The sequence below is a fragment of the Podarcis tiliguerta genome (assembly GCF_965153285.1).
Source record: "Podarcis tiliguerta genome assembly, chromosome: 16".
In the NCBI taxonomy this organism is placed as follows: domain Eukaryota; kingdom Metazoa; phylum Chordata; class Lepidosauria; order Squamata; family Lacertidae; genus Podarcis; species Podarcis tiliguerta.
In genome coordinates, this window is record NC_139549.1 from 19,567,626 (window position 1) to 19,593,331 (window position 25,706).

The following is a 25,706-nucleotide window of genomic DNA, read 5'->3' on the forward strand; positions in this document are numbered from 1 at the left end:
AGATGCTTACAGAGCTGAGGTAATTTTAATCCCTTTTAGTATTTTCACTTTTCTATGTTTTAAAAGTAGGCTTGTGAGTGTTTCTTGATTGTACTGTTTTATCTTTTGTAAATAGTTTTGAGGTTGTTTTTTTCCAATTAAGAGGTGCATAAATTTTATGAAATATAAATATTCTGATCAATTATGCACAGCGGGGCTTACCCGGGCACTCCAATATTTTAATCAAGTCTGTGCCAGATTACCAAATGGGCAGAATAAACACTGGCCTTGGGCCCCATGACTTTTGGGGGCCCCGTGACAACGGATTAAAATAATATTGACTTGATCTTGAAATTGGTTTATTAAAATTGTGACAACGGATTAAAATAATATTGATCTTGAAATTGGTTTATTAAAATTGTTGGTTGGTAAAACCAAAAACGTATTAGGAGATCATTTGCGAGCCTCCCCCCCACCCCCGATTTCGACTGCCTAGGGGCCTCCACGGGGTTTAATCCGGCACTGATTCGAGTTGCCCCCGCCCCCTGCGTGTGTATATTTATGATTTATTTTTTCATCTAATAAATTGCACGGGGTTGGACTAGATGACCCTTGGGTCCCTTCCAGCTCTACGATGCTGGGATCTAGTAAATTTGTATGTCGCCCTTCACCCGAAGATCGAAGGGGGTTCACGACATAAAAGCGTCAGATGAAGCGCACATCGGAGTTCCCCAGTAGCTCCGTCCTTCCACAGAGCCGACGCTAGGCGGAGAAATGGAGCCGAGCATCGCAGCCTTTAGCAAAGGGGGTCAAGGCCCGGATCCGCCCACGACGGGGCGGGGAAGCCGCCGAAGGTCTCCCCCGCCTCCCTTCTCCGTCCCTCCCCATCGCAGCCTCCGGGGCACCGCCGGGTCGCTTCGGCTGCTGCAGCCGAGGCTGCCATGGCGTGTGGATTGGCCGCCAGACTCCTCTTCTCCTTCTCGTTGCTCCTCTGCTTGGGTCGAGGCATCGCTGCAGGTCGGTATGCGAGGTCCAGGCTTGGGCGCACGTGGGGACGGGGCGATCCGTGTCCCGCCGCGGGGCTTGTTTTGCGCGTTTGTTGGGCGCGCCCGGGGAATGCGAGAGGTGCCTCAAACAAACAGCCCGAGACACCTTCCCTACTTCCGAAGTTACTAGTGGGGTGCGGGGGATAAGTAGGTTCCCCCCTATTAGTAGCCTAATGTCCCAGGGCGCTGATTGCAAAAATGTTAAATACAGCATTAAAACAATTGACATCGCCCCTCCTCGCACTTCAGCTGGTAGCAGATTTAAGAGCAGTGGCCCTTTACTTTTAAAAAAGAAAGAAAACTTCCCTCATCTTCCCCCCAATTTGCAATTGTGACAGAAGCTAAGAGGAAAAAGAAACAACAACATTTATTATGGCAGTCTTTCTGGCAATAGGGCACAAGCTCTGTTCTGTCCCTGCCAACGATCTGGAACGACTTTATAGTTACTTATAACTATATAATAAACCCCGCTTCCTTCTGAAGCGTTCCAAGCGTGATATCCAATCATACGATACATAATTTGATATTGTTGTGTTTACTGATGATTGCCCAGGTGGCATGCAGTCAGTTAAAAACAATGATTTGTAAATAAAACAAACAAACAGTGGTACAAATTCACCTAATGCTCAACGCTGGACTGTAGGAACTATCCATAAACAAAGTAATTGCTTTTGTATAATCATCATCATCATCTATCTCAGTCATACTCCCCACTCCTAGATTCCACCTTCTTTAGTTCATTGCAGCCACCAAGTATGTAAGAACATATACAGTCCTGTACTTAAAAGTACTTGCCATTGGATTCATCAGGACTTCTGCCTCTGAGTAGACTTGGGATTGTGCTGTTTTTTCCTAACCACATTGCCTGCCAAAAATGAAGATAAATAACTGAACAAATTTTATCTTATCTCTAGTAGCCTCTGTGTGTGTGTGAGAGAGAGAGTGAGAGAGTTTAATATCTATATTCTCCATTTCTGCCAAATGATGATCAAGGTAGTTTACAGTAAAAAGGAAAATGCGGTAGGTAAAAATTAAAATTAAAATCCAAAGTTATAACCAACAAACTGACCCAGATCTCTGCAGTAAGGCCAAATTTCTGCCCATGGCACCCCGCATTGATTGACCGTCAAAACACTGGCAATAACTGGCTCCTGTTAATTGGAATCTGTTGGAATTGTTCTTGGTCTGTTGTTTTTAACTTTGGGGCTGCTGCTGCTGTTGTTTTTTTAAAATACAATATTAATAAACAGCAGTGGTTGGAGAGAAATCCAGATCAGATTTAGGGGGTGCACGGGGTAGGATAGGGGGTGAAGCCCTATTGCGCATTAAAACACAATATGAACAACAGTTTAAAAGCACCTTTACAATCGCAGAAATAAGGTGGGTTCCCCAAATGTACTTCTCTAGTGTCAAAGGCCAGGAGTAAAAGGTTGCATCTCCAGCATCTTCTGACAGCTGCATAATGAAGGTTCCAGATGCATCTCTGTGGGGAAGGAGTTCCACAACTCAGGGGACACCACCGAGAAGGCCCTCATTTCGGCACCAACCCACTCCAAGATTTTGAGGGCGGTCGAACTACCAAGCGGCCCCCTCTGCTGATCTTAACACCGAGCGGGTTTGTAGGGAACGGGGTGGTCTTTCAGGTATTTGGGGCCTGAGTCGTGTAGGGCTTTAGGCACTAACATGTGCACCTTGAATTGGGCCTGGGAATGAACGGGCAACCTGCTTTAAAACAGGGGTTATGTGAGATCTCAAAGGAACCCCAGCCAGCAATCTGGCTGCTGCGTTTTGGACCTGCTTAACATTACTTTGGAGATGAGTCATCGTCCGCCTGGTCCGCCGCAGCCTTTGAATCCACGTAGGCAGCAGGGTGGACGCTTTATAAATGTGAAATGATGGTTTGGCAGTCGTAGGGCAGCAGTCCAAGGAACAGTAATGGGTCTGCTGTGTTGAAAGACAGTGCCAGACAGAAATCGAACAGCACGATAAACGAGTGCCCTGAGATGATTGTGCTTAGGAAAGGAATGGGCGAATGCAAAGTCACGTTTCAGTGGAAACCTTCTCCACCCATAAGAAGTGTTTTGATGGAGAAGACCCAGGAACCATTTTGGCCTGTATCCTGTTCCTCACACTGGCCAAGAAGTCTACAATCTGTGTCTCCTTTGTTGTTTGCCCTCAACACCTTTGCTTGTTTGTTTATTTAGAGCATTTACTCCCCACCCTTTAGAGTAGAGGAAACAACTCCCCGTGTGACTTACAAAAAACAGTTCCAAGATGGTCCTTGTTCTCAAACTCAGGATCTTCAAGAAAATAAAAAAGAAACATGGCGCACAAGGAAAAAAGGAAGGGGAGGGAGGAGGATGAAGCCAGCTCAAGCACAAGTTCTTCAAGTTATAATTCAATAATAATAATAATAATAATAATAATAATAATAATAATAATAATAATTTATTTATACCCCGCCACTCTGGGTGACTTCCAACAAAATATTAAAAATACAATAAAACATCAAACATTAAAAACTTTCCTAAACAGGGCTGCCTTCAGATGTCTTCTCAAAGTCAGATAGTTGTTTATTTCCTTGACATCTGACAGGAGGGTGTTCCACAGGGCGGGCGCCACCACCGAGAAGGCCCTCTGCCTGGTTCCCTGTAACTTCACTTCTCGCAGTGAGGGAACCACCAGAAGGCCCTCGGAGCTGGACCTCAGTGTCCGGGCTGAACGATGGAGGTGGAGACACTCCTTCAGGTATACTGACAGGTATAAAGACACCGCTGGACTCCATCCCTCCTCAGCCTCAGCCAGCATGGCCAATGGTCAGGGATGATGTGAGCTGGAGCCCTACAAATCTCTGGGGAGGGTCACAGTCTCCCCTCCCTTCTGGTGTTACAGCTATCCCTGTCTTGCAAGATGGTAGAGCTGGTTTCTACCTTTTCCTGCTGCTTGAGCTCCTCAGAGGAAACAGTGGCATACAAATGTAGGAAATAAATACGCCACTGCTTTGCATGAAGGAATGCAGTGATTTTTCTTTCCCCTTTGGCCACCCACAGGGACGGAGGAGGTGGTGATTGGGGAGGTGGAAGGAAACGTCACCCTCGTGTGTCGGAACGTGTCTCCGCGAGCGGTCAAGGTGGAATGGTTTCACGGGGACCCGGGAAAGATCCCTATCCTCTTCTCGTCGGACGGCAGCCTCCCTTCCGACGCTCGCTTCTCCCTGGTGAGGAACAGCTCCTTCCACATCTCAGGCTTGCGGCTGCAGGACGAAGGCAACTATACCTGCAGAGAGGTCCTGAATGAGACAGACCACAGACACAGGATTCAGTTGCTCGTTGCCAGTAAGTTGCTGTCTTCCTTCTTTGCTTGGCCTTTACTCTTTATTATTTTATAATAATTTTTATTTGATTAAAAAAAAGTAAAAAGTAAATGTACAACAAAATCAATTGCAAATCCATATACTGTAAAGAGATTGCTCTGAATCTCAAGACCTCCCCCCATTCCTTCCATGAGTCCTAATATCAACATTTACAACTGCATATCAATCCGTTATTCACATTTTTTTATCCATCTGAGTTATCCATAGTTTTCGTTACCTTACAAGTGAGATTAAAACCCTGCTAATGTTTTCATCTGCTTACAGTGGTCTCCTAAATAAATTATAAATTTCCCCATTCTTTTTTAAAGTTCTTGTCTTCTTGGTTCCTGAGCTTGCCAGTTAGTTTTGCCATTTTGGCATAGTCCATCAACTTGGTGTGCCATTCTTCCCTGGTCGGGACTGTTTCTTCTTTCAGTCTCTGGGCTAATAGCATACATTGTCGCATACATAAATGTACTTTTCTGATCCTTTGGTATCTCAGTACCTATAATTCCTGATAAAAGGCTTCAGGTTTTTTAACAAACATTATTTTAAACATTTTTTTCATTTCATGATATATCATCTCCCAGAAAGTTTTTATTACCTCGCACGACCACCACATATTGTAAAAGGTACCTTCTTTTCTTTACATTTCTAGCAGATATTTGTGTTTGTTCTATACGTTTTTGCTAACTTAAAGGTAAAGGTACCCCTGACCGTTAGGTCCAGTCACAGACAACTCTGGGGTTGCGCGCTCATCTTCCTCTATAGGCCGAGGGAGCCGGCGTTTGTCCACAGACAGCTTCTGGGTCATGTGGCCAGCATGACTAAGCAGCTTCTGGTGAACCAGAGCAGCGCACGGAAACGCCATTTACCTTCCTGCTGGAGTGGTACCTATTTATCTACTTGCACTTTGATGTGCTTTCGAACTGCTAGGTGGGCAGGAGCTGGGACCGAACAATGGGAGCTCACCCCGTCGTGAGGATTCAAACTGCTGACCTTCCAATTGGCAACCCCTAGGCTCTGTGGTTTAACCCACAGCGCCACCCGTATGAGTCAAATACCACCTGTACATCATTTTCATATAATTTTCTTTCAGCGTACAACATGTCGTGAATTTTAAATCTGTTTTCCAATTTGCTTGGCGTTTCTTGCTCTTCAGCCAGCTCAGGGGTAGCATGGTGTTCTCCATTTGTTTTTGGATTACAACTCCCATAATTCCCAACTTGGTTGCGTTAGATTGGGGTGTTGTAGCACAACAAAATCAGGAGGCCGCTGTGTTGACTTACTAAGGCTACATTTCTTCAGGCAGCGCTGATTGATTGATTACATTTCTATGCCTCTTTTCATTCAAATGAATGAAAGTGGCTTACAAACAATAAATAACAATAACAAGATGGAACATAACAGGACATCACAACGACAGCATAAATTGAATAGAATAATTAACAAATCATCAGCAAAACAGTTAACAAAGTGACTAAAAAAACTAAGCTAAACATCACAATTAAAGTCATATTACAGTGGTACCTCTAATTACGAACTTAATTTGTTCCGGAGTTCCATTCTTAACCTGAAACTGTTCTTAACTAAAGGCGTACTTTTGCTAATGGGGCACACGATTTCCATTCTCATCCTGGGGCAAATTTCTCAACTCGAGGTAACTCTTCCAGGCTAGCAGAGTTTGTAACCTGAAGCGTTTGTAACCTGAGGAGTTTGTAACTTGAGGTACCACTGTATATGATTAACAAATCAATACAGCATTTATAATCTATAAAATGATATTAACAACATTAGTAAATTAGCAAGTAAAGAATGAACTAAGCACTGTTAAGTTCATACACACACTCGCCACACACTCATGACTCATAAACTTTCACTCCATTCATTAAAATACACAGGATGCCTGTGGCAGCAACTCCCTTCTGAATGCTCCTCAGGCTGGAGGTGGGGCAGCCCAAATGAAACCAACCACCCCCTGATGGCAAACACGAGTCTCTCTTCCCTCAGGGTTCTCCCTCTGGAAACAGCTCCTTTTTGAAGGCTCCTGGGGTTGAAGGGTAGGGCAAGGCAGGTGGGGAAAGCCATTACCTGCTGGCCAACACAGTTTCTCACCCCTAGGAAGGGGAGAGGGCTCTTGTGCTTGGGTCCTGCTTGAGGGTTTCCTACGGGCATTCGGGGGGGGGCAGTGGCGTAGCGTGGGTTGTCAGCACGCGGGGCAAGGCAAGTAATTTGCACCCCTAACCTGTGGATTTGCGCCCCCTAACCCGTGGATTTGCGCCCCCTAACCCTAACCCCCAGATGTTGCGCCCGGTGCGGCCGGCCCCCCTGCACCCCCCACGCTACGCCACTGGGGGGGGCACCATGAGAAGAGGTTGCTAGATGGACCATTGGTCTGGTCCCACAGGCTCTTCTTGCATACTTCAAGCAGCTTTCTTGGTTGACCAAATGGTCTTTGTAGTAATATAGGAAGATAGGTCAGTTGATTTGTTTTTATCAGATTATGTTTGTACAGTGGTACCTCTGGTTGCAAACGGGATCTGTTCTGGAGCCCTGTTCGCAACCTGAGCAAAACGCAATCCGCGTCTGCGCGTACCGCGATTCGCTGCTTCTGCGCATGCGTGTGATGTCATTTTGAGCATCTGCACATGTGCGAGTGGGGAAACCGGGAAGTAATCCTTTCCAGTACTTCCGGGTCACCGCAGGATGCAACCTGAAAATGCTCAACCTGAAGTAAACGCAACACGAGGTATGACTGCATACACAATGGAAACCACCCAGAATGGTTGGGGCAACCCAGTCAGATGTGCAGGATGCAAACAACAACAACAACTTTAATAATAATTATTACTACAGTGGTACCTTGGGTTACATATGCTTCAGGTTACATACGCTTCAGGTTACAGACTCCACTAACCCAGAAATAGTACCTCGGGTTAAGAACTTTGCTTCAGGATGAGAACAGAAATCGTGCTCTGGTGGCATGGCAGCAGCAGGAGGCCCCATTAGCTAAAGTGGTGCTTCAGGTTAAGAACAGTTTCAGGTTAAGAACAGACCTCCGGAACGAATTCAGTACTTAACCCGAAGTACCACGGTATTACTATTATGATTCCAATGGCCAGCAGCCTCTTTTGCCCAGGAGGTGACTAGATTGCTCCAGAAAGGTCTGGTACCCAGCCCTTGCAGAACAGATACCCATTACAACTTCACAATGACCTCTCCTCCTCATCCTTCCTCAGCAAAGTTCCCCTAGCTGCCACCCCCCTCGTGGGAGCTCTGGTATTTTCTTACTAACTGGTTCACTGCCTCCTTACTTCCTGGCTTCGTTCCTTGCACAGCACCCTGTTTGCTTTTGAGGTGTGCTTTGTTGGTCATCGTGAAGCATGAGCGAGCTGAACAGAAGGCGGCACCTTTTTCGTTGCAGGACGTTACAGCTCCGAAAGGCTGCGACCTTGAGGCTGGGGGCCAGCAAGGGGAAGCGTGTCAGTGCAAGCTGGACTGAAGTCCAGATATCTGCCACGCAGGGAGGGACAGGGAGAGGGCTGCTTGCCTTGTTTCCAAAGGCCCTGATGAACCACTGCAGCAAAAATGGAAATTGCTGAACCTTCAGGAATCTTTGCAGATGGACGCTGGCATCCCCTTTTAAGGCAGAGTGGCTGTTTTGCATGTGGGGTGTTTGTGTGTGTTGACCCTCTACCCACCCCACATATTTCCTCCCCCCCCAATTTTTTTTAGTTTTCACAATATTATAAACAAACAAACATAACAAACATAAATCATAGCCTTATTGAAAATTACACTTATTAACTTTGTTAAGTGACTTCCTCATTTCCCCTTGGTTGAATTTCATTGCATGCCCTTTTAACGGTTTTCCAAATCCCAATCCTTATGAAATTTAACTTAAACATTAACATCCTTAAATCTTCACCTTATGGAATTAAACATATTAATTCATCACTTAACATAAATAAAATCCTAAGCCAATTAAGTATCTGCAAGCTATTTTTAGTTAATTTAACTTAACAAATTTAACTAGATAATCATTAAATTTATTCCACTCTTCCTGATACTCCTCCTCCTTCTAGTCGCGGACTCTTCCAGTTTGGTCGGCTAGCTCCACCCCACATATTTCCAGCTAAAAGGAGCAGGAGTTGGGAGACAGCTGCTTCCTATATTCCTTTGTCTCTAGCCCGCATGTGGGGCAAACCCCTCCTCCCCGCCTCTCAGCAGCAAAACTCACTGGGGGAGATCAGTGGTGGAACAGCTGCTTGGGATGCCAGCACAGCCAGTTCTGAGGTTGACGGACCAGTGGGTTGACTCTCTGTAAGGCAGCCCCCTATGCTCCTGTTTAATCCTAATTGGAGCCATGAGGACTAGAATCCTGCTTTATTTTTAGGGAAAGCAGAGTGCAAGAGTATCTGCTTGGTCACTGGCATCTGCTGGTAGGGCTGGGGAAAGACTTCTGACAGCTGCTCCCAGGCGGTGCAGCCAATACTAAGCTTTAAAGGATTAAATCATGGATGGGAAGGCTATCAATGGCTGCTGGCCACAGTGGCTATGCTCTACCTCCACTGCCTGAGTTGTGGGTTCGAGTCCCGCATTGGGCAAAATATTCCCGCATTGCAGGGGGTTGGACAAGATGACACGCGGGGTCCTTTCCAATTCTATGATTCTATGATTAATTCAGTTGTTTGCATTTGTAGCCCAGTGGAGGGAGAGCAAGGTCTGGGTTCAGGACCACGGACAGTGCCCTTTACAGCCAAGGTCAAACATCCAAGGTTTCTCAGAAAAGCCCTGGAGCATCTGGCTCAGTTTTACAAAATTTATTTGCAAATGGTAATATGAACTTGAGAGATAATCCCCTGAAAGGATACTTATTGGCAGCTGTAGGTATCCCTTGATAAAGTTCATTCCAGAATAAAGCACCTTGCATTCCCACCAGAAATAGGAAGCTGCCCCCTTTGTTCCCACTACCTCACCAACAATTTGGTGATTTGTTGGAAGCAATATGAGATAGTTAAACAGCTTTTAAAAGTATAGTCGTACCTTCGATCCCAAACACCTTGTGGGCCAAATGTTTTGGCTCCTGAACGCTGCAAACCTGGAAGCGAGTGTTCTGGTTTGTGAACGTTCTTTGGAACCCGAATATCCAGCACGGCTTCTGATTGGCTGCACAAGCTTCCTGCAGCCAATTGGAAGCTGCACCTTGGTTTCTGAACATTTTGGAAGTCAAACAGACTTTCGGAACGGATTCCATTTGACTTCCACTGTATATCCTTTTTCTTTTTTTAAAAGTACCTGTCTCTCCCGCCTGCTTTCCAGGTGGCCCCACCAAGGTGAATGTCAACATCGGTCCTGCCACGGCGCTACCAAACGGCACCCTCTATGCCCAGAGACATGGGACCCTCAACTTCTCCTGCACCAGCGACTCCCGCCCAACCTCTGCGACCAAATGGGATTTCTCCCAGTCTGGCTCCGGGCAGGAGCCCTTCACGGAAGTCAACAGCTCCCTGAGCTACTTTACCCTCTACAACTTGTCGCCCAGCTTGCAAGGAAATTACTCGTGCTCGGCAACTAACTTGCTCAGCCACCGGCAGCAGACCGTCACCCGCGAACTCCTGATCTACTGTACGTATACTAATAGGAAACACTTGCATAGGGTCGTTGCAGAGTTTTGCCTTAAAAGCATTCAGTACGGTGGCCTGCATCCCATAGAACATGATGGCCCAGCTAAACATTGTGATACATCAATATATCACGATGTCTGAAATAAGGATGGAACTATGTAGAGGCAAACAGTAGGGCCGGGCAGTATCTGGTTTTCAGCATCGTGATACATCACCAGCTAAACATTGTGATATTCTGATATATCACAATGTCTGAAATAAAGATGGAGCTATGTAGAGGCATGGGCTGGCTTGATGGTTCCCCCCCATTGTGATTTTTTGCACAGCGCACACCCACCCACACCATGATTTGTGATCAATGCTTTTTTTTGGAAAAAATTGGGGAAACTCAAAACAAAATAAGCTTATTTGTTGCAGGCCCAGTCACAGTGCTCCCTGCCCCGCCGGCAGTGGCTAAATGTAATATGTGATGAATAAATTGAAGCAGAAAATGATCTGGGTTCGAAATGGCTACAACTTTATTGATTACAGATACAGTGGTGCCCCGCAAGACGAATGCCTCGCAAGACGGAAAACCCGCAAGACGAAAGGGTTTTCCGTTTTCAGAGGCGCTTCGCAAGACGAATTTCTCTATGGGCTTGCTTCGCAAGACGAAAATGTCTTGCTATTTTTGAGGGTTTTTTTCGCTCCCCAACCCCTTTTTCTAAAGCGCTAAGCTGCTAATAGCCTTTTAGCAACTAATCCGCTAATCCCTTAAGCCTTTAATAGCCGTTAATAGCCCTTAAACTGCTAATAGCGCTAATAGCGCTAATCCGCTAATGGGCTTGCTTCGCAAGACAAAAAAACCGCAAGACGAAAAGACTCGCGGAACGGATTCTTTTCGTCTTGCGAGGCACCACTGCATTGGGTGGATTTTTGGCTCAGGCATTGGGTGTATATCCATTCCAGCTTCCACCCCACCCCCTGGACAAAAAATAATTATTTGATTTTTAAAAGGTTAGGGAACTCAGTTTTCCCTGAGTTCCTGCTCAAAAAACCCCTGTTTGCGATATATTGCCAGGTCAAAAACTATGAAACTGATATTACGATATTGAATGCAAACCAGTTTCGGAGGCTATATTAATATATCACCCACCCCTAGCTGGGAATTGCCCTTTCTTGGAACCCTGGAGGGCTGCTGCCAGTCTGTACGGACAATAGGAAAGTCTCCTAGGACAGGAGAAGTGATTCAATGGCAGGACATCTGCTTTGCATGCAGAAGGTCTTGCGTTCCTCTCCAGGTAGGGCTCGGAGAGAGGCCCTGCCTGATTAGCTACATACGAACGAATTGCATGTTGACGCAAAATAAGAATGGATAAATACAGTGGTACCTCAGGTTACATACGCTTCAGGTTACAGACTCCGCAAACCCAGAAATAGTGCTTCAGGTTAAGAACTTTGCTTCAGGATGAGAACAGAAATCGTGCTCCAGTGGTGCAGCGACAGCGGGAGGCCCCATTAGCTAAAGTGGTGCTTCAGGTTAAGAACAGTTTCAGGTTAAGAACGGACCTCCGGAACGAATTAAGTACTTAGCCTGAGGTACCACTGTATGAAGAAATCTGGAATGAATATTTAAGCAATAAGGCGGATAGTAGTAGGAAGTAGAGGGTGGAGAGAGAGGTGGGAAAATATTGTTTTAAAAGGTGTAGTCATAGGTATATCAGTGTATCCAAATCTGAATTGTCAAATTGTGTTATTACTGTTGTTATGGTTTTTGTTGTATGCTGGTGTCGATGGTACTGAGCTTAGATGAAGCAACGGTCTCGGCATCAGGCAGCTTCCTCTGTGCCAGGAAGGAAAGCAGATACTAGACCACTGAGCTCGCCAAGTAAGCTGAGGGCAGCTTCATATGCACCCCCCAGGCCTTCAGTTTAACCACCACACTACCCACCTAACCTCTGAAGGCAAGGAGGCTGCTGTGGGCCCCCCAGTGATGATCTCCATGGGCTGTCGTTCAGCGTCAAAGATGGCGTTTTCTCATATATCCTGATCCTAAACTGCTTAGGCCTTGGAAGGGTATTTTGAGACTCCTGAGGGAATGCAGCCCTTGAGGGAACTCTGTTATGAAACAAAAGCATAGGGTGGATGAAAGCAGAGTGAAAAGAGGGTGGGCTTCTGCTTCTCTCTCTTTCCATCTCTCTCCCCAACACCCTCTTCTCTCTCCCTCTCTCTCTATCTTCTTGACACCCCTCCTCTCTCATTCTCTCTCTTCCCAACACCCCCTTTTCTCTCTCACCTTTGCTCCCCACCCAGTGCCAGCAAAGGGACAGATTGCTCTTGCTGGAGAGCTTGATGTGGGAAAAACCCCACCTAAAGTCTGTTGCAACCAAGTGCCTTAATCACCAACAACGTTGAGTGACGCCCAAGGATTCTCTAAAAGCAAAATTTTATTTCTTGCACGAAAGGTTACTGCAAGCGATCAGGGAAGCGACCGGAGACAGAACCCAGATCTTTGTTTACGCACAGTTTTGATAGTCGTATAGATTAGACCTGCAAGACACCCAGTGATAAGAGTCTTAACCGCAAAGGCTGATGTTTCCACATTTCAGCCAGCTAGGCATTTTTCCTGTTTACACCCCTGTTTTAAAGGTCATGCCCTTAAAATTTTCCTTTACACACTCCCCTTGTGGTTTGCACTTGCTCTGTCCCTCAAGCTTGCATGGTTTTAGCACGAATACAAGGAGAATACAGTGGTACCTCGGGTTAAGAACTTAATTCATTCTGGAGGTCTGTTCTTAACCTGAAACTGTTCTTAACCTGAGGTACCACTTTAGCTAATGGGGCCTTCCGCTGCTGCCGTTCCGCTGCTGCATGATTTCTGTTCTCATCCTGAAGCAAAGTTCTTAACCCGAGGTACTGTTTCTGGGTTAGCGGAGTCTGTAACCTGAAGCGTCTGTAACCCGAGGTACCACTGTACATGATGATGGTGCCAGCCTGCAACAAGATGCGTTAGTCTTGCTTCAGCTACAACAAAGATGGAGGTGGTCTTGCTTCAATTACAACAGTCTGAACTTTTCGCTTGCTGAGGGCCACGTGAAATTGGTGGGGTGTGGATTGCTCATGCCTGCTTCAGGCCTGAACACCTCAGTTCCCCATGGCCAGCCATGTCTTTACCTGCCCTGCTCCAAAAAACATATATAACCTGTAGGGCAGTTGGACATGGCTTGGCCCAAACATCCTGCTGGGCCAAATGGGAAGGCCTAGCGGGCCTAATCAAGCCTGTGGGCTGTAGGTTCCTAACCTCTGTTTCAAGGGACACACTGATGAAAATTAGGCTTGGGAGAACGGGGAATGATATGGACAGGAGACCTTCGTATGTGAACACTAGATTGTTTTGTACATGCAGAATGGCCCCAAAATAAAAAATCCTCTCAGGCTTATATATAGCTGTATCTTGGAACTCGTATGTTTCGGCTCCTGGATGATCAAAAACCGGAAGTGAGTGTTCCGGTTTTTGAACGATTTCTGGAAGCCGAACATCTGGCACAGCTTCCACGGCTTCCGATTAGCTGCAGGATGCTCCACGTCTTGGTTTTTGAACAGTTCTGGGAGTCGGACAGACTCTGTTCGAGAACCAAGGTACGACTGTATTTTTGCGGAAGAGAAGGTGAATGTTTGGTCTCCTTGGCTCTGCCCTTTACCCAGCTTCACCTAGAGAGCCCGCCCTGCCCATCCCTTATTACAATAATGCACACAGGAATCTTATTTGTTTTGCCTGTGGAGCTTTCGTGTTGAAAAACAAGTTCTGGGGCTAAGGCCAGGGAGGAGGCAGCTCAGATTCAGCTCTTTCATTCTATCGTCTGCCTTATTTCTCAAATGACCTGTCCAAAGCCTCTGAAAGTCATTCTGGGATAATAACATTTTTTTAATGGGTCGCAAGAATTTAGAAAAACAATCCTGAACTTTTGCAGACATCCAGACCTTTTGGGTGGCTCGAGGTTAAATCACATCCTATGCTTCGGACAGCTGTGTTTTCATGCTGGATTTCCACTGCATATCTTGGGATTTCAGCTGAGTGCATGTTCTGATTTCATGTCAAAATTCTGAGGCAGGTTGCAGAAACAGCAGTGCAGAAAAAATGGAAGGGGGGGGGGACACCAATTGTAAAAAATATATTAAACCATTGCATCGTGTGTGTTTTTTTAAAATTAAAAATCCACACAGTGTGCTATGGATCTGACACAGATTCACATGTTCTGTTTAGCTGCCTTCCAATGACCCATCCGGCTCAATATTGCCTACACTGACTGGCAGCAGCTCTCCAGGGTTTCAGGCAGGGAGTCTCCCCGCCCCCCCAAGCCCTACCTGGAGATGCCACCGGGGATTAAAGCTGCTCTGCAAAGCAGATGCTGTACTGCTGAGCTGCGGCCTGTAAGGTTTTAAAGATTGCAGAACACCTCCACCTGTTAATCTTGTGAATTTCTATGCCTTCCTCAGATCCTCCGCCATCACTGCCTCGGTGCTGGGCTCAAACCTCCGCGGAAGGCTCTGGAGGGGTGCAGCTCCTTTGCAGCTGGACCGGGGGTTACCCGCACCCCACACTTCAGTGGACCAATCTGGGGAACCTGAGCCGGGACAGTAACGTGACGGGCATTGCGGACACCAATGTGGCCGCTTTGAACGGCTCGCCTCTGCTCTCTGGGAAGGAGTTTGTGTGCCGCGGGATCCACCTATTGCAGCAGACCAGCCAGGCCTGCACCGTGAAGCTGGGTGAGTCAACAGACTGATAAAACCCTATTTTAAAGCCAACCCTGTGTTTGTCTTCCTTGCTTTCTCGACACGCCTGTTTCAATCACTCTCCCCACCCCCCGCCTTGTGTTTCCTCTGGTTTAGAGGCCCCTTCGCTTGTGTCCGACCCCATGAGGAGCTGCTTCGTAGGGGGAGCCACCAGGATGACGTGTCAGGCCAGCTCCGGAAACCCCCCTGCCAATATTTCCTGGCTGCGCAACGTCTCCCGGACCCAGACGGAGATCCGTTCCGGCGGGAGGTTTCTGGTCAGCCAAAAGGGCAACATCTCCACTCTGGTCATCCAGAACTGTTCTCACGGCGCAGACAGCGGTTTGTACATTTGCAAGGTTGAGAACCCCCTGGGGCTGAAGGAGGCGTATGTTTACCTCACCGTGATCGGTAAGCAGATAACCTTTAAAATGGCAGTCGGCTGGTATGCTAAGGAACGAGGCGGGGTGAAGGTTGCGCCAGTAAAGGGGTGGGTGGGAAATGCTTTATTTATTCATTCTTTCTTTTAGAGCATTTGTACCCTGCGCTTCGGCCCAGAAGGAGCACAGAGTGTCTTACGAAGAATCAACTACAACAGTGTTTCCCAAACCTGGATCTCCAGGTGTTTCTGGACTACAACTCCCATCATCCCTAGCTAGCAAGACCAATGGCCAGGGATGATGGGAGCTGTAGTCCAAAAGCAGCTGGAGACCCAAGTTTGGGAAACCCTGAACTGAAAACAAGGCAGTGCCTCCACAACAACCCATAATACTAGAACTGTGGGCTGTCCAGGGAAGCTCAACTTCCAGGGCAGACGAAAGAAACACAGCACATAGTTAAACGGGGTATTTGCTCCCGCAATGTAGAATGGTGGCCTCCAACTTGGATAGTTTTTAAAAGATTATTAGGCACATTCATAATGGAGAAGGCTGCCAGTGGCCATGTTCTGCCTCCACGGTCGGAGGCAGGCAGTTTGCCCCTGGATACCAGCTGCCGGGAGACACAAGTGGGGGAGAATGTTATTTCTCTCAGGTCCTGTTTGTGGGGTGGCCATTGTGAGAACAGGGTGGTGCACTAGGTCAGCCTTGGGCCTAATCCAGCAGGTCACTTCTTAAGAAGTCTCCTTGGCGGTTTTTGTTTCTTAAAAGAGTGTAGAACCTGAGAAGTAATATGAGTTCTGGGGAAAGGCAATGTGGTACTACTGAATGTTGGAAAGGGATAAGATAAAGGGAGACATTAATAATAAATAATAATAATGTTATTATTTATACCCTGTTCATCTGGCTCAGTTGCCCCAGGAGAGAAAAAAAAACATACCTCAGGGGAGAATAAACTCTGCCCCATTTGGGTAAATAAACTCTGCCTCATTGGTCCATGAGGTTGAAATCAGAGGCTGAAAGGAGCAGCATTTTGGAAGCTGCTTTGTGCTGCTCCTTTTCAATTATTATTATTATTGACAAGGATTGATTGATTATATTGGTATTAATAATAATAATAAATTTTATTTATACCCCGCCCTCCCCAGCCAAGGCCGGGTTCAGGGTGGCTAACAAGCAATAATAAAAACAAGTTGAATGAATACAACTTAAAAACAAGATTAAAATAAAATAATAATAATTACTGCCTGTTTATTTCTCCAGAGTTTTATAATTTTTTTAAAAAAATTCTTACACTCTTGTGGTATTTGCCATTGGGTTGCTATGCCCTGAGACATTTAATTGACAGTGAGTTGTTTATTTTAAATGAAGACGTTAAATAGGCCAGAACTGCTATTTCACCGCTTTTCTTCCCACCCCGCCAAACCACTCCTCCCGCCACAGAGCCAGTGAACATCGCAGGCATAGTGGCTGCAATTGTGGTCCTTTTGCTGCTGGCCGTTCTAGTCCTCTCTGGAGTCCTCTTATACGCTGGACCCCGTTGGTGCCCAAAAGGTAAGAAACCGCTAGCTCTAATAACCCTTCCAGGCGACAAAAAAATAAAAATAAAAACTATGAAAATTACAACTCCCATCATCTCTGACCATTGGCCATGCTGGCAGGGGCTGATGGAAATTGTAGCTCAACAACATCTGGAGGGTCACAGATGCCCCCCCTCCCGGTCTAAAACTTGCTACAAGGTTATTTGAACGGTATGCAGGCACCTTTTAGTGGTGAAGTGGAGAGCAGTCAAAGACGTGGTCTTTTCAGTGATGGCACCCCAGTTTATGAAACTCCACTTAAGGCAGGATTGAAATCTGTGCAATGAATCTCTTCATTCCAGTACCAAAATCTGGGCTCTCTATTTAATTTTATATGATACCCAGTCGGTGGCTTTCAGCACACATGTGCACATACAAGAAAGGGCTTTAACAAAAGCCACCGTAATCTCCTGTGATTTGGGTTCTCTCGGACTGGGCCAGAATTGTAGAAACACCACAAGTTTAATGTAGCGAAACACAAACTCTATGCCCTTTGACATCACATCAGATGCATGTTGTACATTCTGAGCAAGTGCATGTTTACCCATTGATCTCAAACTGTCTCCTCTCTCTCTCTCTCTCTCTCTCTCTCTCTCTCTCTCTCTCTCTCACTTTTCCAGCCAACATGCTCAGGTGAGTGTCTCCTTCAGTGGGCAAGTCCGTAACCAGCATCGCTTGTTTTGTATGCAGAAAATCCCAAATTGAATCCCTGGCTTCTCTTAATTAGAACAGTGGTGGGGAACTATTTTTTCACAGCCAGAGGGCCACACTCCCTTCTCGGCAATCACCTAGGGGCTGCATACCAGCGGTGGGCACGGTCAGAGGCAAATTGGGCAGAGTATGTGAAGCTGCGGGACACGGGTGGCGCTGTGGGTTAAACCACAGAGCCTAGGACTTGCCGATCAGAAGGTCGGCGGTTCGAATCCCCATGACGGGGTGAGCTCCTGTTGTTCGGTCCCTGCTCCTGCCAACCTAGCAGTTTGAAAGCACGTCAAAGTGCAAGTAGATAAATAGGTACCGCTCCGGCGGGAAGGTAAACGGCGTTTCTGTGCGCTGCTCTGGTTCGCCAGAAGCGGCTTAGTCATGCTGGCCACATGACCCGGAAGCTGTACGCCGGCTCCCTCGGCCAGTAAAGCGAAATGAGCACCGCAACCCCAGAGTCGGTCATGACTGGACCTAATGGTCAGGGGTCCCCTTACCCTTTACCTTATGTGAAGCTGCCCAGTCGGTTGGCACATCCGGCCATGCACTGTCTGCACCAGGGATGGGGAACCTCGTTGGGCAACTTTCCAGGGGCCACAAACCCCTTTTGGGAGGGGCAAGGGTCAAAAGTGGACGGAACAGGAAACATACATTTTGCCTCTGTATAGTAAGCTAGTACAGTCGTACCTTGGCTCCTGAACGCCTTGGTACTCGTACGTTTTGGCTCCTGAATGCTGCAAACCCTGAAGTGAGTGTTCCAGTTTGTGAATGTTCTTTGGAACCCGAATGTCTGACGGGGCTTCTGATTGGCTGCAGGAGTTTCCTGCAGCCAATCAGAAGCCGCGCTTTGGTTTCCGAATGTTTTGGAAGTCGAATGGACTTCCGGAACGGATTCCGTTCGACTTCTGAGGTACCGCTGTATCTGCATCCCAAACTACCTCTCTATCCTCCATCCAGCAAGCAAGAGGCATTATGGGAGATCAAGCCCACGTTCAAGCCAGGCAGAAGCCCTTGAAGCTGTGAGCCAGGGATGTGCCTGGGGAACGTCCCAAGGGCCACACTGAGAGGCCTGGGGGGCTGCATTCAGCCCCAGGGTCTGAGGTTCACCAGTGCTGGGTAGCAGGCTGTGGCAAGGACCTTTCACTGCTTGAGCTGCTGCTAGTTGGAGTCACAAATGTGGAGCTGGATGGACAAATGGGCAGCTGACTTGCCTGGGGTATTTTTTGGTGGCCAGGTCTACCCATTGAATCGTGTGGGGGTTCTCCCAACCCTCTCCCAGAACAGATTCAGATGAGACTTGGTGAAGTGGAGAAATTTCCATTGTGCTAGCCAGAATCCTTGCAATGGTAACACATGGACTTTTTTCAGTGGTCCGGTCTACCTGGTGAAATTCATTACAGTGGTACCTCGGATTAAGTAATTTGTTCCGGAGGTCCGTTCTTAACCTGAAACTGTTCTTAACCTGAAGCACCACTTTAGCTAATGGGGCCTCCCGCTGCTGCCGCGCCGCCGGAGCACGATTTCTGTTCTATTCCTGAAGCAAAATTCTTAACCCAAGGTACTATTTCTGGATTAGCGGAGTCTGTAACCTGAAGCGTATGTAACCCGAGGTACCACTCTATTCAACAGAGGCATCTGTGCTGATGGGGGGGGGAACCTCTACCAAGAAACCCCCCCCCCCAAGTTGCAATATAGCTGCACAACAACCCCAGCAGAAGCGGTTTTAGGGGAGTGCAACTGGTTTGGTCGCACTGGGTGCAGAGCCTCTGGGTAGCATAGGGGCCACCGCAGCTACAACACAGAATGGAGGGTGAGAGGCAGGGGTGCCGAGTTTTGGCATTGCACAGGGAACCGTTGAAATCTGAAACCCCAAAGTCTGCCACCGACCCCAGTCCATTTCCTTCTGCTGCGAGGGGTAAACCCTGGGAGCTGTTCGCAGATGCAGTTGAGAGGGCAGACGGCATAAAATCCCTTGCCTGATGAAGAGGAGGAGGAGGAAGGCAGGGAAAGTCCCGCTGACCGTTCTCTTAACTTCTGACCGCCGTAGGAATCGAGATGCAAGTGATATCCTTGTCCTGATGGATTCGGAAGAAGAGGATCCACTGACGGAAGCAGCCGGGGAGCCCGCTTCAGATCAGGGGGTTGCCCTGGCTAATGGAGGGTCAGCCACGCCTCACCAAAGTAAGCTGTGAACCTTTTCTTAATTTCTTTATTAGCAGACCATTACAGAATTTTATAGCGATTGACAACCATTACTGGCTCTTTCCTAGCCCCTCATCTGAAGCTACAGGAGAAAAGGGCAGGCAAGACAGACAACCCCTCAGCCTTGTTACAGGGCAGCACCTATTGTATCTGCTACCTGACATATCAGAGGGGAGAACATAAAAAATTTGCTAGAGAGAACAGATTCTCCAAGTGTCCTATTTTCCAGGGACGTCCCTGATTTAGAGAAGCCGTCCCGGCTTCTGATTTGATCCCAGAATGTCCCAATTTTCCTCAGGACACCCCTATTTTCATTGGAGAAATGTTGGAGGGTGCAGAGTTATCCTATCCCTGAGCCATCTGAAGGCAATCCTGTATAGTGAGGGGTTTTTTTTAAAAAAAAAATGTTTAATTTTTAAAATATATTTATATATATGTTGGGGACGCAGGTGGCACTGTGGGTTAAACCACAGAGCCTAGGGCTTGCCAATCAGAAGGTTGTGGTTCGATTCCCCGTGACGGGGTGAGCTCCCATTGCTCGGTCCCTGCTCCTGCCAACCTAGCAGTTTGAAAGCACGCCAAAAGTGCAAGTAGATAAATAGGTACTGCTCTGGCGGGAAGGTAAACGGCATTTCCGTGTGCTGCTCTGGTTCGCCAGAAGCAGCTTAGTCATGCTGGCCACATGACCTGGAAGCTGTACGCCGGCTCCCTCGGCCAGTAAAGCGAGATGAGCGCCGCAACCCCAGAGTTGGCCACGACTGGACCTATTGGTCAGGGGTCCCTTTACCTTATATATATATGTTGAAAGCTGCCCAGAGTGGCTAGGGCAACCCAGTAAAAATGTGTGGGGTATAAATAGTAAATTTATCATTATGGGATAGGACGTCCCTATGAGAAATGTTGGAGGGTATGAGAGAAAGCCTTCCTATATATTTAGGAATAGTTAACCACCCCCAGAATAGCATTACAAGGGAGGCACGGTCACCCCAGTGCATGATGGGTTGAGAATTTCAGTGCAGTTCCTTGAAGCTCTCAGAAATCTGTAACCAAAAGCCTCTGTTTATTAACAATATCTTCAGATCCATGGTTCACAGTTACGAGGGTGGTAGACCTGCTGAGGTAACTGTGAACCTTCACAGCCTGAGTCATGCCTTTAGTGGGCCGCTATGTGCTGTTTTTGCCATCGCGGCCTCTAGTAGTATTCCGGATCATAATTAAAACATGCAGTAAAACTTACAGCGATGGCGTGACTCTGGAAAAGGATTGAGAAATAGCAATCAACCTTATTGCGGTTGCAAAGAGCATGATAGCTAAAAATTGGAGGGAGAAAAGTTTATCTCCTACTGTACGTAAATGGTTTTGGGGGGGGGGAGTCTATAGTAACAAAGATTAAGTTAAGGATAGAGATAGAGATAGAGATGATAAGGAAAACTGGAATACACAATGAGAGGTAAAGGAGGTGCTGTGGGATTGGTGGAAGTCAATGTTTGTTTTTCTTTTTAGTGTTTATATTATTAATTTGTAATATTTGTATTTTTTTGTATGCTTGTTTTTGTGTTTTGTGTATTGTTATTTTTCATTGTTGTTGTGTGGTGAATACTAATAAAATTAATAATTTAAAAAATAATAATAATAAAGTTAACTTAATTATAAAAGAATACATATAACCCAGAGATATTCAACCTTTTTGAGCCCACGGCTTCCTTGACAAACTGCATTCTTTCTGTGACACCCCTGTTATGTCACCCCTTGCCTGCAGAGCTGGCAGCCTCTCACCCTTTTCAGAACACCTTCCCTTGTGGAGTGTTCCCTGAGCCTTCTCTCCCCTCCCCTCTCCTTGGCAGTCCTCCGGGCGGCTCTTGCTGCCACCCCTGGTCTCCGAGCTTCCTCCCCCTGCCCCAAAGAGAGGCGCCTCCTCACACTGCCCCACAGGGGTCTGGGAAGAGGATGCCCCCAGCCTTAATGGTCCAATGGAGATTGGCCAAAGGTGAACATGAGGCCAGCACCTTACCTTGGGAGGCAGCAGTGGCAACAGTAGGTGCTGCCAGGCCAATGTGGTGGAAAGGCTCTTTCAGCACCGGGTACTCAGCTCCCAGGCAGGCCTCGCACACAGCAATCACAAGGAAGTCCAGAACAGTTCCTGCCTGGCCTCCCACTTGTCTGTCCATTCCCAACAATAAGGGCTGGTGGACTGGCTGGCTGGGCTCCCTCACCCGCTTGTTTGCTAACTCTGACGCTGCCTCAGCTCCTGGCAACCAGCACCCCCTGGCCAGCCCCAGAGGCACCATTCACCTATGGAGCTTGTAGCCAGGGCTGCTGCAACAAACAGCTGTGCAAGCCTTTGGGAGGCAGAGATGTGAGAGGGCATCAGAGGAGGGAGGGAAGGAAAGAGGGCCAGAGGCCAGTGTTGCCCATGGCACCCATGACAATCATTCAAGGCAGCCCAGGGTGCCACGGCACACTAGTTGAAAACCACTGATATAACCTAATAGGTTTTTGGGGGGAAATGGGCATTTTTTGTAATTTTTGTAGTACAGTAAGTCTAACGATAATGTTTGTGCTGCTTTCAACTTGTTGTAATGGGGTGATTATTTCTTTCATGGTGTTTTGGTTTACTTTATGGAATCTAAATTAAATTTACTTATTTTTTTTTTAAAAAGCCAGCATGCAGCAAACTGATCCTATGAAAAGAACCCAGCCATTAAAACAGGAAGCTTGGGGCAAGAGCTGAAGGAGATGTGCTGGTGTAAGTTTCACTCCCTTGTTCTTTGTTTCAGGCCCCCAGGCAGACGTGCCTAGTGAAAGTTCTCTTGAGGACACCAACAGAGAAACCAGGTCCAAAATGTAGAGGGAGCTCTCTTCATCGTTGCCTTTCCGTGTGTGCTAGGAACCAAAGCTTCTTCACCACAATGTAACTCTGCTCTGATCCTGGCCCGGGGAGAAGGAAGGAGTTCACTTGGCAGCCAGATCATTCTCAGAGGCCTTCTTCATCCCGTCTTGATCATGCCCTTCCACATTTTTCATAATTCTCCTGCCTGCTCTTTCTTCCTTCCTCTCTCGTCCTTTACAGAAAAAAAAGACTGAGCTTGAAACTTCATGGCAGCGATACAGGAAATGTGCAGGAGCAGGGCGGTTTCCTTCCTTAGGAGCAAGATGGAAAGATCCAGGCTGTGTTAGGAAGGAGCTTCGCTGGGCAAGAGATCCTCCAGGGCACCTTGAAGGGCTGGAGGGAGGGGGTTGTCTTGAACCCAGTTCCGTTTGCCCAGCTTGGCATGAAAATGAATTGGGTTCTTCTGATCCTTGTCCATGACTATGGGCAGGGGGTTGGAATAGATGAGCCTTGAGGTCCCTTTGAGCTCTACAATTCTGTGATTCATTGGCTTGCGTATTTACAGCAAAGTGGAGGCAGCTGGCACAACGATGCTTCCTCTGTGGCCTTAAGCAAGCTGAATGTACCCCTCTTAACTCCTTCTGTTCTGGGATTCTCTTTTGGGAAGGGCTTGTAGCTCAGGGACTAGAGGATCTGCCTTGCATGCAGGAGGTCCCTGGTTCAGTCCCTGGCATCTCCAGTTGGGACTGGAATAAGACTCCCTGTCTGGAGAGCTGCCAGTCAGTGTAGGCAATACTGAGCTCGATGGACAAGTGACTGTTTTCCTGTGTCTTTTAGAGAAAGAGCTGTAGCTCAGTGGAAGAGCATGCAGCAGGCCCCTGGCTCAATCGCAAACAGCATCTCCATGTAGCTAAGAGAGTCTAAATCCTGGAGAGCCACTGCTGGTCTGTTTAGGGATGATTCTGCATAAGGCTGCCTCCTGTGTGGGGTTTTCAGCAGTAAATGAATTTCAAGTTTAGGGGCAATGTAAACCTGAAAAGGTACCAGGCTGCTGTGAGCTGTGATACAATAAAGCAAGGCCTATGGAGAAAGAATGAAGTTTGTAGGCTTCTCAGATCTCCTTTGTAGAATCCTACGATCATAAAGCATTAGATGCCCTGGTCTAAAAACACTAGATCTTATTTATGTCTTTCAGACAAAATTTGGGGGTGTCGTGAATCTGGGTTATGCCAGTGGAGGCCTTATCCAATAAAACACTGAATGTAGTTAATATGAAATAAATGTTGTGCCCTATTGCTGCATAAGCCCATTCTGCAGATGGGTTAAAAACCCCCAATGATGTCACCAGTTCATGGTAGCTGCAGACCTCCAGGATGGTTTCCTGAGTGAGCACAACTGAAGCAAATGGGAGCCATCTAGGAGTACAGATCAGCTCACACTCATTTTGGTGGGGCCTGTTTGAGTAGACTGTGCCCCCTTCCAAAATCAATTTTCTAGCCCATCCAGTTACTTGTGTGTTTGTGTGTGCCACAGGCTGGCTTGGGCTGTGGGTTTTGGTAAGCTGCTCGCTTAAGAAAGGATTGTTACCTGGAGGCAACAGCTGGTCTCAAACTCAATTCCAAAGAGTTGTAGAAACACAGATTTTTCTTCTGGAGAACCTAACTGTGGAGGTGATCTTTTGCTTATGGAATAAAAATGTGTATTTTGCATCCGATGTGTTTGTATATTTTTTAACTTAAATAAGGGAGGTATGGATATCTGTTCCCAGATTTTGGATAGCCAGGGCAGTTTATTCCTGGTTTGCTATCTAATGACATAAGAACGTAAACATTGGTGTTATCTGCCCCTGCAAAAGTTCTGGGATAGTCATATTTGCTTTGCAATCAATGCAGACTCTGCAACTTCCAGCTGTAACTTTTCCCACTCTGGGTTTTTCTGTATCCCCATTTTGTGGCACTATAGTGTAAAAGTGCCCCTCCAGGCAGCAAGATTTTGGGAACATGTGAGGAAGCATAGCAGAAGAACTCATGAAGCTGAATGATATGTGGACAAGTCCTGTACCATACATGCATAATTTAATTTGTATGCTGATTTGCACAGTTCAAACCATGCTCAAAGCAGCTTACAACATGGGAATAATACATAACTACTTCAGGACAAAAGTAGTCATACACAATAAATTAAACATTTTAAAAATCCAAAAACAAACTGATTACCGGTAATTTCCACATAAATCACAGCAAAATCTAAAAGGAAGATAGAAAAAACCAACAGCCACAACCCTCCAACAACAACCCCCCCCCCAACAATATCCCGGCTCAATCAACCTTTAATGCATCATTACTGCCTCAATGATATGTTGAACACCATACACAAAACCAGTGTGTAGGGACCCCAAAATGGCTTTCTTGAGTGCCTGATTGAATGTGGCTTCCTTCATATCATTTTGTGGTGTAGCAGTTAGAATAGTAGACTAGGACTCCCTGGGTGATCTTGGGCCAGTCACTGCCTCTCAGCCTAACATGCCTCACAGGGTTGTGGGGGGGATTTGAAGGAGCAGGGACACCTGCACCACCTTGAGCTCCGCCATTAAGCCCTCAGCCAGTTGTCATGTGACTTTTCTTCTGGATCTGCATAAGGTGACGGCAAAACCCCACAAAATTTCTAGTGATAAGGGCCTCAGTGATGCCCTTTTTGCGTTTTGAAGCGTCTAATTCTTAATTTACTCTGGCAATTGTATCCGTCTAGTTGTTTTTATAAATATTTGGGGTTTTTTCCTGGTCACTGATGACAAAAGCAGCATGTTTTCTCCGGGTGTCTCCCCAATTGTTCATTGCATTTATGTGCCATCTTTTCCTCCAAGAAGTCCCAAGTGCCCCCCCCCCACTTCTTCTTGATCCCCACAACAACCCTGTGAGGTAGGTTAGGCTAAGAGACAATGACTGGTCCAAGGTTTTTACAGTGGTGACATGTTGCAGGAAGCACCAGCCCTCTGGAGGGGCCAATATACCCACAGATTCAAGCAGATCGAAACCTGCAGCGCTACTCATTCATTGACTTGGAAGTCGGCCACATTAAGCTCGAGTCTGATCCGTGCGCTGCAGCCACAAAGAGAAGGCTAGAGGCTGCAAGCCGCGTCAACGCAAAGCATTTTTATTCTGAGTAAATTTCCCGAGGAGAGCCCGCCCATCAGCTGAAACGCATCTATCTTAAAACGTCTTAATTGCGCTCTCTTTCTCTATATGTGTCCCAGGGC

General features: G+C 47.0%; 1 protein-coding gene across 1 annotated transcript; it reads left to right on the top strand.

Annotated features, from left to right (window-relative positions):
* The first annotated feature begins 813 nt into the window (after positions 1-813).
* VSIG10 (V-set and immunoglobulin domain containing 10) lies at positions 814-24,159 on the top strand. Its single transcript, XM_083417468.1, has 9 exons — positions 814-996; positions 4,076-4,360; positions 9,700-10,005; positions 14,481-14,753; positions 14,877-15,170; positions 16,580-16,690; positions 17,337-17,349; positions 19,466-19,599; positions 22,398-24,159. Exons 1-9 carry the CDS (start codon positions 921-923, stop codon positions 22,466-22,468), a joined length of 1,563 nt encoding a protein of 520 aa, XP_083273594.1. The 5' UTR covers positions 814-920; the 3' UTR covers positions 22,469-24,159.
* The last annotated feature ends 1,547 nt before the right edge of the window (positions 24,160-25,706 follow it).

Excerpts from the sequence above, each read along its gene's own strand:
- VSIG10 (XM_083417468.1), top strand. The coding sequence starts at position 921 with ATGGCGTGTGGATTGGCCGCCAGACTCCTCTTCTCCTTCTCGTTGCTC. Across the intron at positions 14,754-14,876 it reads GGCCTGCACCGTGAAGCTGG|AGGCCCCTTCGCTTGTGTCC; the intron begins GTGAGTCAACAG and ends CCTCTGGTTTAG. Across the intron at positions 19,600-22,397 it reads GTCAGCCACGCCTCACCAAA|GCCCCCAGGCAGACGTGCCT; the intron begins GTAAGCTGTGAA and ends TCTTTGTTTCAG.